At 37.7% G+C, this 13,312-nt stretch overlaps 1 protein-coding gene across 1 annotated transcript; it reads right to left on the bottom strand.

Moving 5' to 3' along the window:
* Positions 1-5,934: 5,934 nt before the first annotated feature.
* LOC311073166 (isocitrate dehydrogenase [NAD] subunit gamma, mitochondrial-like) lies at positions 5,935-11,957 on the bottom strand (the record flags this gene model as incomplete). The annotated part of the gene is made up of 11 exons (XM_084098648.1): positions 5,935-6,272; positions 6,454-6,514; positions 6,704-6,798; positions 6,883-7,029; positions 7,602-7,704; positions 9,862-9,995; positions 10,079-10,211; positions 10,969-11,029; positions 11,484-11,599; positions 11,689-11,872; positions 11,945-11,957. The coding sequence occupies 11 exons, from the start codon at positions 11,955-11,957 to the stop codon at positions 6,168-6,170; spliced, it is 1,152 nt and encodes a 383-aa protein (XP_083954774.1). The 3' UTR covers positions 5,935-6,167.
* Between the last annotated feature and the right edge of the window lie 1,355 nt (positions 11,958-13,312).

The raw sequence follows: 13,312 nt of genomic DNA, 5'->3' as shown, positions 1-13,312 counted from the left end.
GTCAGTGGAACGCTAGAGGATAATGTTAGAATATAACGTAAGGGGAACACTAGAGGAGAACGTTAGAATATAACGTCAGGGGAACGCTAGAGGATAATGTTAGAATATAACGACGGGAACACTAGAGGAGAACGTTAGAATATAACGTAAGGGGAACACTAGAGGATAACGTTAGAATATAACGTCAGGGGAACACTAGAGGATAATGTTAGAATATAACGACGGGAACGCTAGAGGAGAACGTTAGAATATAACGTAAGGGGAATGCTAGAGGATAACGTTAGAATATAACGTCAGGGGAACACTAGAGGATAACGTTAGAATATAACGTCAGGGGAGCGCTAGAGGATAACGTTAGAATATAACGTAAGGGGAACGCTAGAGGATAATGTTAGAATATAACGACGGGAACGCTAGAGGAGAACGTTAGAATATAACGTAAGGGGAACGCTAGAGGATAACGTTAGAATATAACGTCAGGGGAACACTAGAGGATAATGTTAGAATATAACGACGGGAACGCTAGAGGAGAACGTTAGAATATAACGTAAGGGGAACGCTAGAGGATAACGTTAGAATATAACGTCAGGGGAACGCTAGAGGATAACGTTAGAATATAACGTAAGGGGAACACTAGAGGAGAACGTTAGAATATAACGTCAGGGGAACGCTAGAGGATAATGTTAGAATATAACGTCAGGGGAACACTAGAGGATAACGTTAGAATATAACGTAAGGGGAACACTAGAGGAGAACGTTAGAATATAACGTCAGGGGAACGCTAGAGGATAACGTTAGAATATAACGTAAGGGGAACACTAGAGGATAACGTTAGAATATAACGTCAGGGGAACGCTAGAGGATAATGTTAGAATATAACGACGGGAACGCTAGAGGAGAACGTTAGAATATAACTTAAGGGGAATGCTAGGATAACGTTAGAATATAACATCAGGGGAGCGCTAGAGGATAACGTTAGAATATAACGTAAGGGGAACGCTAGAGGATAATGTTAGAATATAACGACGGGAACGCTAGAGGAGAACGTTAGAATATAACGTAAGGGGAACGCTAGAGGATAACGTTAGAATATAACGTCAGGGGAACACTAGAGGATAATGTTAGAATATAACGACGGGAACGCTACAGGAGAACGTTAGAATATAACGTAAGGGGAACGCTAGAGGAGAATGTTAGAATATAATGTCTGGGGAACGCTAGAGGATAACGTTAGAATATAACGACGGGAACGCTAGAGGAGAACGTTAGAATATAACGTAAGGGGAACACTAGAGGAGAACGTTAGAATATAACGTCAGGGGAACGCTAGAGGATAATGTTAGAATATAACGACGGGAACGCTAGAGGAGAACGTTAGAATATAACGTAAGGGGAACGCTAGAGGATAACGTTAGAATATAACGTCAGGGGAACGCTAGAGGATAATGTTAGAATATAACGTAAGGGGAACACTAGAGGAGAACGTTTGAATATAACGTCAGGGGAACGCTAGAGGAGAACGTTAGAATATAACGTAAGGGGAACGCTAGAGGATAACGTTAGAATATAACGTCAGGGGAACACTAGAGGATAATGTTAGAATATAACGACGGGAACGCTAGAGGAGAACGTTAGAATATAACGTAAGGGGAACGCTAGAGGATAACGTTAGAATATAACGTCAGGGGAACGCTAGAGGATAATGTTAGAATATAACGACGGGAACGCTAGAGGAGAACGTTAGAATATAACGTAAGGGGAACACTAGAGGAGAACGTTAGAATATAACGTCAGGGGAACGCTAGAGGATAATGTTAGAATATAACGACGGGAACGCTAGAGGAGAACGTTAGAATATAACGTAAGGGGAACGCTAGAGGATAACGTTAGAATATAACGTCAGGGGAACGCTAGAGGATAATGTTAGAATATAACGTAAGGGGAACACTAGAGGAGAACGTTTGAATATAACGTCAGGGGAACGCTAGAGGATAATGTTAGAATATAACGACGGGAACGCTAGAGGAGAACGTTAGAATATAACGTAAGGGGAATGCTAGGATAACGTTAGAATATAACGTCAGGGGACGCTAGAGGATAACGTTAGAATATAACGTAAGGGGAACACTAGAGGAGAACGTTAGAATATAACGTCAGGGGAACGCTAGAGGATAATGTTAGAATATAATGACGGGAACGCTAGAGGAGAACGTTAGAATATAACGTAAGGGGAATGCTAGAGGATAACGTTAGAATATAACGTCAGGGGAACGCTAGAGGAGAACGTTAGAATATAACGACGGGAACGCTAGAGGAGAACGTTAGAATATAACGTAAGGGGAATGCTAGGATAACGTTAGAATATAACGTCAGGGGAACGCTAGAGGATAACGTTAGAATATAACGTAAGGGGAACACTAGAGGAGAACGTTAGAATATAACGTCAGGGGAACGCTAGAGGATAATGTTAGAATATAACGACGGGAACGCTAGAGGAGAACGTTAGAATATAACGTAAGGGGAACGCTAGAGGATAACGTTAGAATATAATGTCAGGGGAACGCTAGAGGATAATGTTAGAATATAATGTCTGGGGAACGCTAGAGGAGAATGTTAGAATATAATGTCTGGGGAACGCTAGAGGATAACGTTAGAATATAACGTAAGGGGAACACTAGAGGATAACGTTAGAATATAACGTCAGGGGAACGCTAGAGGAGAACGTTAGAATATAACGTCAGGGGAACGCTAGAGGATAATGTTAGAATATAACGACGGGAACGCTAGAGGAGAACGTTAGAATATAACGTAAGGGGAACGCTAGAGGATAACGTTAGAATATAACGTCAGGGGAACGCTAGAGGATAATGTTAGAATATAACGTAAGGGGAACACTAGAGGAGAACGTTTGAATATAACGTCAGGGGAACGCTAGAGGATAATGTTAGAATATAACGACGGGAACGCTAGAGGAGAACGTTAGAATATAACGTAAGGGGAATGCTAGGATAACGTTAGAATATAACGTCAGGGGACGCTAGAGGATAACGTTAGAATATAACGTAAGGGGAACACTAGAGGAGAACGTTAGAATATAACGTCAGGGGAACGCTAGAGGATAATGTTAGAATATAATGACGGGAACGCTAGAGGAGAACGTTAGAATATAACGTAAGGGGAATGCTAGAGGATAACGTTAGAATATAACGTCAGGGGAACGCTAGAGGAGAACGTTAGAATATAACGACGGGAACGCTAGAGGAGAACGTTAGAATATAACGTAAGGGGAATGCTAGGATAACGTTAGAATATAACGTCAGGGGAACGCTAGAGGATAACGTTAGAATATAACGTAAGGGGAACACTAGAGGAGAACGTTAGAATATAACGTCAGGGGAACGCTAGAGGATAATGTTAGAATATAACGACGGGAACGCTAGAGGAGAACGTTAGAATATAACGTAAGGGGAACGCTAGAGGATAACGTTAGAATATAATGTCAGGGGAACGCTAGAGGATAATGTTAGAATATAATGTCTGGGGAACGCTAGAGGAGAATGTTAGAATATAATGTCTGGGGAACGCTAGAGGATAACGTTAGAATATAACGTAAGGGGAACACTAGAGGAGAACGTTAGAATATAACGTCAGGGGAACGCTAGAGGATAATGTTAGAATATAACGACGGGAACGCTAGAGGAGAACGTTAGAATATAACGTAAGGGGAACGCTAGAGGATAACGTTAGAATATAATGTCAGGGGAACGCTAGAGGATAATGTTAGAATATAATGTCTGGGGAACGCTAGAGGAGAATGTTAGAATATAATGTCTGGGGAACGCTAGAGGATAACGTTAGAATATAATGTCTGGGGAACGCTAGAGAAAAATGTTAGAATATAATGTTAGGGGAATGCTAGGATAATGTTAGAGGAAAGCTAGAGGATAATGTTAGAATATAACGTTAGGGGAACGCTAGTGGATAATGTTAGGGGAAAGCATTAGCTAGTTTCTAAATGTGCTTGCTGCTATTTTTCATAACAAATAGATCAATAATATAAAACAAATCAATGGCCAAGTAAGGAGCCATCAATGGTCTTACCTGTAATTGCAGCTTGCCTTATTGTAACACATGTTACAGGTAAACAATTACAAGATCTATGGTACAAGTTAGAGCTATCAAGAGCTTCTTGAATTATTGGCCAAACAATCAGTTTTCTCCATGTGTGAAATGTGTTTTGTTCTAATAATAACTGATATTAGGAAAAAACTGGCCTTCAGATATGACAGCCAAAATCATAGAGGCTGCATGAACCGTCAAGGAGTAGGAAATAAACAATTTTAATATAAGAATGTTAAATAAAGTTTGACTTCCCATGGCACTTTCAAATAGGAAATTCTGTCAAACTGATAAAGTTCCAGTTGCTTAAATAATATAAATACATCATATATCCTATCCTATAAGTTTTTGACTCTGAAGAAGACGCATGGGCGTCGAAACGTTAGTCGTTTTGTACCAATAAATTATTTAAAACGCTGTGTGCTCCGGTTCTGTTCCTTGGTCCTAGCGAGACCTTGGGTTTCCTTTGTTGACATCATATATCCTATTTAAACAAGTAATTGTTAACTATTACTTTATTGCAATTATGTTATTAACCAACTTTGCACGTGCGGATGATATAGATACCACAAAAGACCATTTTTAACTAAACCGCTAAAACTGTTCACACTCCAATGTTCAGACCAAAACAACATCCTTGGTTTCGGAGAGTCCTCTTCAGTTGGAATGTGTCTTGTTTTTGAAAGCACAGTTATAGGCAGCAAAATTACTTTTGGCCCTTTTCAGTCTGATTCACAAGCTGTTTTTCTCTGCATTTCTGATCCTGAGATGCTGAAGCTGTTTTTCTCATTCTAGTTCACTTCAGTACTTCATAGTATATTACTGGCAAAGCGCTCGTAACAGCCCACCCGTGACCCTCTCCCTCCTGCTGTGAGCAAAGATGGCCAAATGTATATATATATATATATATTTATTTTGCCAATAATTCAAATCATGTGAGAGAATGTACGTGTGATCAACAGAAAAATATGATCAATATAACCCTGCTAAGGGTTTGTTCTTCATTTCAACATCAGTTTCTCTTCCTTTTTTGACATTCCATCTCTTTCCTTTTCATCGCCCTCTCACTGGCAATGGCAAAATGTATTTTTTCCACTCAATTGCTCCCTCATCAAGAGAGTGCACTTGCATTGATTTAATAACCACAGGGTGACATTAGTTCCTTTGAAGACTTTCTCCCCTTTGATGGATCTTTTTCTCATCTGACCTTTTTGTTTCTCCTCCATACAATTATTTGAACTCCTGCGGGTCAAAAACAAGTGTTGCCGCTTGTCACACCTCACTAATTCAGCCAGCAATTGAGTGATTTCCCTTTCTCTGCATCATTCATAAAAAAAATTAAAATACTTGTACAGTTGGATGAACCAAATAAATACATAAAAATCAACCTCAAAAGAATGGCTATTAATCATAATCAAACAGCAACGACTGCCAACACTCTCGTACAGAGAAATTTCATAGGCATGTGTTTTGGGCAAGTATCTCAAGCTCTTGACTTTTAAATTCACATTTTTACTGATGATAGATTTACTTTGTTTCCAAATACACTCAACATATTCCTACAGGATTCATGTTGCAAAATATCTAATGAATGACCAGCATAGTTGAAAACACTTAAATGTCATGTTCAAATATATCAGTTAATTTATGTCACTTATTACTGCACACCTGCACTGAAAGTAAACATTGCATGTAATATATTTTTCCATTTTCTGCACAAAAAACTTAAAAAAAAAGAAAAAAAAGAAAAGTCAAAACGTTTTAGGATTTTCATGAATTAATGTCAAAAAGCATCCAAATTTAATGAAGCTGAAGTAAAGCGTTTCAGTGCCACCTACTGGAAAAAGTTTGTCCATCAAACCAAGTCATCTTATCTTTTTTTAGTTTGATGTACAATGTATGAAATGTATTAATGAAAGTGTTTGGTGCATCATCAGTTAACAACAGGCAATAAACATACAGATTCTGTATTTCACCTGTGTTTCACAGAAGCATTAGGCATATATTTGGATTGTTTGTGTGGTCTCTAGAACCTGCTGAAATGAAGTTCAGATCTGTTCTGATGTGCGTGGTCCTCCTCTCTGGATCTCCTGCATAATGGAGTGGACCACTTCAGATGTAGTACACTGACCTCCCAAATCAGCAGTCTGCAACTGCAAGGAAACAAATGACCATACAAGCTGTTTGAGTACAGAAGAGATATAGAGATGTAATATGGCAGACGTGTTTGAGTAAACAAGAGTAACATTAACTGATTTGGCTTATCATAGGCAAAGTTGAATGGCATGCATTCATACAGTTGTTTGACATAATGAGATTTAGCATGCATCATACCCGAGTTTCAGACAAAGTTTTCAAAACTGCCTTTCGAATCATCCTGGCATATGCGTGAAGCCTAGGAAAGGGAAAAGACAGCCCAGACATGAACAAAATGCACAGTTCTAATCCTGCAGCAACATTTTCTTGATTTGTATGTATAATTATGGTGTATGTCATAATGCATGAAGGAAATGAGGATCTAATAACTGGAATATTAGTAAAACGTCCAATGAAAATAATAAAATGAATATTCATACACACGCACTTTAAGTGGTCCAGCATCACGCAGCCAGCCAGCAGTGTGGCCGTGGGGTTTGCAATATTCTTGTTAGCAATGCTTTTCCCAGTGTTCCTTGTGGCCTGTATAAACACAAAGAATAACTCATATATCCTCTAGTCACTCCGACAGCTGACATATCCAGTACCTGCTCTGTTCATTCTTACGCTCTCAAAAACAGCATAGTCCTTGCCGTAGTTGACTCCTGGTACCAGACCTGGACCTCCAACAAGTCCAGCACACACATTGCTCACCACATTTCCATAGAGATTTGGCATCACCATCACATCAAACTGCTGGGGCTTAGAGACCAGCTATACAAAAAAAAAGATATATAAACATATACTTATAATGTAATTATGTGTAGCTTTTTATGGGTCTGTTTTCTTTAAGCCTTTCTATGGATACTCTACTGTTCAAAGGTTTGGGGTCAGTAAGATTTTTTTTTTTTTTTTTTTCTTGTGCTCACCAAGAATGCATTTATTTGATCAAAAATACAGTAAAAACACAGATATTGTGAAATATTACAATAAAAGTGTAATTTATTTATGTAATGCAAACTTGAATTTTCAGTGTCAAATGATCCTTCAGAAATAACTAATACTGATTTGATGCTCAAGAAACATTTCTTATTTTTAATGTTTTTATTATTAGTACTTTTGAACAGTAGTGTGAGCAAATTAGCTTTTGCTATAATCTCTATGTACAATGCCTCTTATTTAGTCTTTCAATTAAAACTGTTATATACTGTCCCTATACAAATGAACTCAAAATAAATAACTAGATAAATATATAGTCGAAAATGATGGAAGCCTCCAAAGAATAGTTATAACATATAATAATGCAATAAAATATCATCCACTTACGTAGTTCACCATTTAAATACCTGCATGGTGGTATTATCCACAATCATGTCATCAAACGTGATATCAGGATATCCAGCTGCCACCTCTTTACAGCACTGCAGGAAAAGGCCGTCACCAAGCTTCCTATAAAGCAAAAGAAAAACAATCCCAAACTCATTCAAACTTGTACCATATAAAGCCAATATTTGAACAAGATTCTACCATTCAAAAGTTTGGGCTTGGTAAAATGTCTTTGAAAGAAGTCTCACCAAAGACTTTTGAATTTATTTGACCAAAAATAAAGCAAAATATAGCTGTACAGGGGCCAAGCCCTTAAACGCACCACAAGCACAACATTGTGTATGGCGCACAGCAAGCACAGCCAGCACATCATGTACATCATCAAGCACAGCAAGTACTGTAAGCACTGCAGCGCAGCAAGCATTTAAGCACCAACAGCAGTGCGGAGCCAGAAGAACAAAAAGAGCAGAAATTGAATATACATGTAAATTCCCAAATTTTGCATGGACCCTCAGGTCATGGCTCCAATGAAGCATACCAATTTTCGTTTCGATTGATACATTTTTGGCCGAGATACAGCCTCTGAACCAATTTTGGGTTGACCTCGTTAAGTTTGCAACATCATAACTTTTTTTTTCACCAGTATGTCATGAAAATCTGTTCAGTCATTTCTGTGCGGCTCGGTCCAAAGATCATCTGAGCAAACTTTGGGCAAAATTGAGCAAGATTTGAAGGAGGAGTAGCGAAAAAACTGTTTACCATTTGCTTCAATATGGCGGACAGTCACATTCTTGGAAAATTACAAATGAGATATTGTCGGAATAGGCATAATCCAAAGGAACATAATGACATAAAGAAATAAAAATTTGACCTATGTTTTCAAAAGTTATAAGCGTTTTTGCAAAACACCTTATACGTCTGGAACACTAGGTGGCGCTGTGTTCAAAGTTCTCAGGTACCTTCAGGCCATGCTAATGATGATCCTTACCAATTTTTGTGCTGATATGTCAAATAGTTTAAAAGATATTGCAATTTATGACAAAATTCAAAATGGCGGACACATGGTTCATGCGATCTCGGATAATTCGGTATCCACGGATTCAGCATGACGCAAGGAATCCATAGATGTATGATTTTCTGACAAACTGTTCAAAAGTTATTGGCCAAAATAGCCATTTTCCATATCTCATGACCCGTAGGTGGCGCTGTTCCCAACTTTGGCATGGACCCTCAGAGCATACTTCCGATGAATTGTACCAATTTTCCTTTCGATTGATCAATTTTTGGCTGAGATACAGCCTCTTAGCCAATTTTGGGTCGACCTCGTTAAGTTTGCGATACCATAACTTTTGAACAAAGATAAAAAAAAAAAAATCTGTTCAGTCATTTCTATGCGGCTCAGTCCGAAGATCATTTGAGCACATGTTTGGACAAAATTGGACAAAATTTGAAGGAGGAGTAGCGAAAAAACTGAATACTGTACTTTTCAAAATGGCTACTACTGTAATGGACGGAGTCTTAATGTAAGATGTTGATTGTGATCAGCATGATGAGAGGATTAAAGGGTTCAAAAGTTATAACCATTTCAATGTTGGATTTTTGTACTGGTGGTGGCGCTATAGAGTTGGTCCTAGAGACTAAAAAATTGCTACAATTACTTTTCATTACCATCACTACAATTGTGCCAAATTTCATAATTTTCCTATGTACGGTTCATAGGGCTGCCATAGACCTCCATTTACGGAATAATAATAATAAGAAAACTAACAGATACAATAGGTGCCTTGCCCCTTCGGGGCTTGGCCCCTAAATATAAATATTATGACATTTTATTTCAATATATTTTAAAATGTAATTTATTCCTGTGTTGTAAAGCTGAATTTTCAGCATCATTACTCCGGTCTTCAGTGTGACATGATCCTTCAGAAATCATCCTAATATGCTGATTTGCTGCTCAAGAAACATTTATTATTATCTGTGTTGAACACAGTTGTGCTGCTTGCTATTTTTGTGGAAAACATAATTTTTTTCAGGATTATTTGATGAATAAAAAGTTCAAGAGAACAGTATTTATTTGAGATAGAAATATTTTGCTATAATGCCTGCTGAAAAAGTATTAATTTCTTTAAAATATTTATATAAATAAATACAAAATCTGACTGACCCCAAACTTTTGAACAATAACGTATATGCAGATATGTTCTGAAGCAGTATTTTGCCTGATGAATTGGCTGAAAATAAAGCAGGGTGAGTCATTTGTAAGTGAGGACAGACTCTCACATGATATTAGCTTTGTGTACTGCTGTGACCTTGCGGCGACCTTTCTCCCTGGCCAAGTTAAAGGCATACTCAGCGATCCGCAATGAATTCACACGTGTTATGATCTTTAGACTCTCCACCACCCCGGGAACATTCTGAAAGAAAGAAGATTTCAACTTGAGGAACGTGTGTTCAGTACCTGGTGTCCTCAAACTGTAAGAGACCCAAACACACGGACCTCATGCTCCAAGCTGCTGTACTCTCCTTCAGTATTCTCCCTAATGATGATGACATCGATGTCTTTGTGGTGGCTTGGGACTCCAGGAAGAGACTGACAGTGCATCACGTTAGCATACAGGTCCAAAGATGTACTGTGGGAGAGTTCAAACAGTTTATATAAACCAATGGGGTAATCTTTCAGCCAGAAACTGAAGCTTCCCTGGGCACCGCCATTGATTAGCAGACCCTCACCTGCTGTTAGCATTCCATTGACTCCCATTCATTATGGCGTCACTTTGACAGCGAATAACTGTACATCTGAGGCTTTTAAAGACTCCATTTGTCCATTATTTATTTCTAAAGAAACACGAAAATGTATAAAAGGCTCCATTACCTTGTATCTTACGTTATGGCCCCGTAGAAGCAGTTTTCGTAAAAATAGGCTAACGATTGCGTCATAACCACGCGACTCTCTGTCGCACAGTAGAGAGATTACCGTATGGACAGGAGGAGAAGCTCGCGGGCAATCGGGGGGACGTGGAGGCAAAATGACAAAATAATTAATCAGAATACTTAGCAAAAGTTTCTCCTGCTCCTAGCTCATGGACACCTCCTACTCACACTCTCCATCTCTGCAAGTTTCGGAAGGGAATGATTCAGATTTCTCTTGGCACAGCTACCAGAAGACAGACGGGTTGCTCACGTCACATCTACGTCGTCAAGCTCAGTTTGAGTCTGCGCAGTACGCTCAGCCATCAGGAAGTGAGTGCTTCTAATTGACTTCACTTTTCTCCATTGAATCCAATGGGGTCGCTGTGTCCATTTCTTTTACTGTCTATGATATAAACTCACCCTCTGGACTTATCACAGATAATCAAGTAAAGAAAACAATACATTTAAACATCTTACCGAAGCAAATTGTTCCTGGATTTATGAGATGGAGGAAGGTTGTGATTAGTCTCTATGTTACCTGTAAAAGAGTATTACCTTTAATACAGTAGGAATGCGAGCACCACTATTTAATTATGATGATAAAGTCCATTATTTTTTTATGTTAAGACGATAACAGTTAAGTGGCCAATTTTAAAACTCTTTACCATTCTGTCTAAAATTAAAAATATAATCAATTATTTTAAATGCTATGCGAATTTTGGCATGATTTAAAATTGATATTGATTTTCAGATTTGCCAAATATTGAAAAAAGTGTTAATACAGTTTTGTTAGTAATTAAAATGGTGTTTTTAAACATGTACTTTAAGTGTGCGTAAGGTAATCTTGTGACAAAATGTAAAAATAGAGGAAATTAGCATGAACAATTAAACATCAAGAATTGGCTGATAACTGATGTGTTACTAATATATTTTTATATCCCTTATATATAGCAAACATTTCTGAGGTTAATGAACCATATTCTCATGCTCACCCTTAAGTGCTACTCCATTACGTTTGATTGCAGTAACAGCATTATTGATGTCATCCTCAGAGGAAGCAGCCGAATTCACATTGACAACCTCAAAGTCCACAGGCACACAGCAGAATCTGGGAATATTGTTGAATGCTAAATACATAAGAAGGCTTCTTTAGTGTTCGCCGGTAAAGTCTGTTTATAGAGAGCTTTATATTCAAACCTGAAAAGCTCTCTGACGTGGTTCAACAGTTCTGGTCCGATACCATCACCAGGGATCAAAGTCACAGTGTGTCTGCCTCCATATTTAGCAGGTGGGGGCTGATGGGTAAAGATGCAAAACAGACCATTGACAAAAGAAGGGTAGAAGCAAGGGTAAAGGTCAAGCTTACAATATGAAGCCAAACCTCAGTTACAGGAAACATTTTCACTACTTGTCATTTGTTCATCAGCTTTCAATTCTACCAACACAACACTACTAAACACTGCCATTCAAAGGTTTGGGGTCAGTAAGATTTTTTTGTTGTTGTTGAAAGAAATTAATACTTTTATTCAGCAAAGATGCATTAAATTGATAATAAGCGACAGTGCAGATATTTATAATGTTACAAACAATTTCTATTTTTAAATAAATTCTGTTCTTTTGAACTTTCTATTCATCAAAGGATCCTGGAATTTTTTTATCATGGTTTCCACAAAAATATTAAGCAGCTCAACTGTTTCCAACATTGATAATAATAAGAAATGTTTCTCGAGCAGCAAATCATAATATTAGAAGGATTTTTGAAGATTCATGTGATACTGAAAAACGGAAAAAATTAATTACGTTTAAAATATATTAAAATAGAAAACGGCTATTTTAAACTAATAATATTTCACAATATTGTTTTTACTGTATTTTTTTATTTTTTATAAATGCAGCCTTGTTGAGCATAGAGACTTTTTTCAAAAACATAAAAGAAACCTTACCAATCCCAAGCTTCAACGGTAGTTCTAGGTAAAACCATATGGTTTTTCCATATAATAAAGATGATTTCATATTTTTGCTACAACTAATGTTTAGGGCCAAATTACCATTACATACAGTACGCTCAATATGTGATTGTAATTAATTTATATATTCAGCTGTTACAGTTATTAAATTGCCATATTGAGATTAGTCCACAAAAAAAATGCTGGCATTTTATATTCTAGCAAAACTGTAATCAAATACCTGTCAGTGACCTGGATGTTGTTTATTGTACCTGTTGATGATCTAAATATCAAGCCCAGACATCACAAATCTACCACACATCCTGTAAGCACATATATCGTTTGCAGAACCAGTACTCACAATAGTCTGGTCACGATGAGTTGATGAATCAGAGGGAGTAAACAGGAGTGGTTAGTCAGAGGAGAGAGTCAAATCCATTCTGCTTTGGTTATGCTTACACAAATCAGCTTACAAGCACAAGAGAGAAGCAGAGCATTGGAGGTACAGTGGAACTGCATTTAAGTGCTTGAAAAGGGTTTAATATTAAATCTTTTTTAACTACAATAAATATATTACCTCTCTACAAGGAACCCAAAGTATATTACAGCCCTTAAATTAAGGACTTTCAGATGAATAGGGAGGAAGAGGGAGTGAGGTGACAGTAAAGGGTTGCAAGAAAAGATTAGTCATGCTGTAATTAGCTTTCGTTAACTATATGTATTATCATAAATTAAGACTTCAGTCCAAAACTTACAGTATATGAGGACTTCTCCCTCTGGCAGCACACTGCAGGGCTTTTCAGCTGACATTATTTGATAACAGAAAAAGGAAAAATGCATCCAGAGACAAAAAACATTTGTTAATTTTAGCTGGT

Source organism: Abramis brama (genome assembly GCF_963993115.1).
Source record: "Abramis brama genome assembly, chromosome: 22".
In the NCBI taxonomy this organism is placed as follows: Eukaryota; Metazoa; Chordata; class Actinopteri; order Cypriniformes; family Leuciscidae; genus Abramis; species Abramis brama.
Note: the sequence above shows the minus strand (reverse complement) of the source record. Positions and strands in the feature narration are given on the sequence as shown.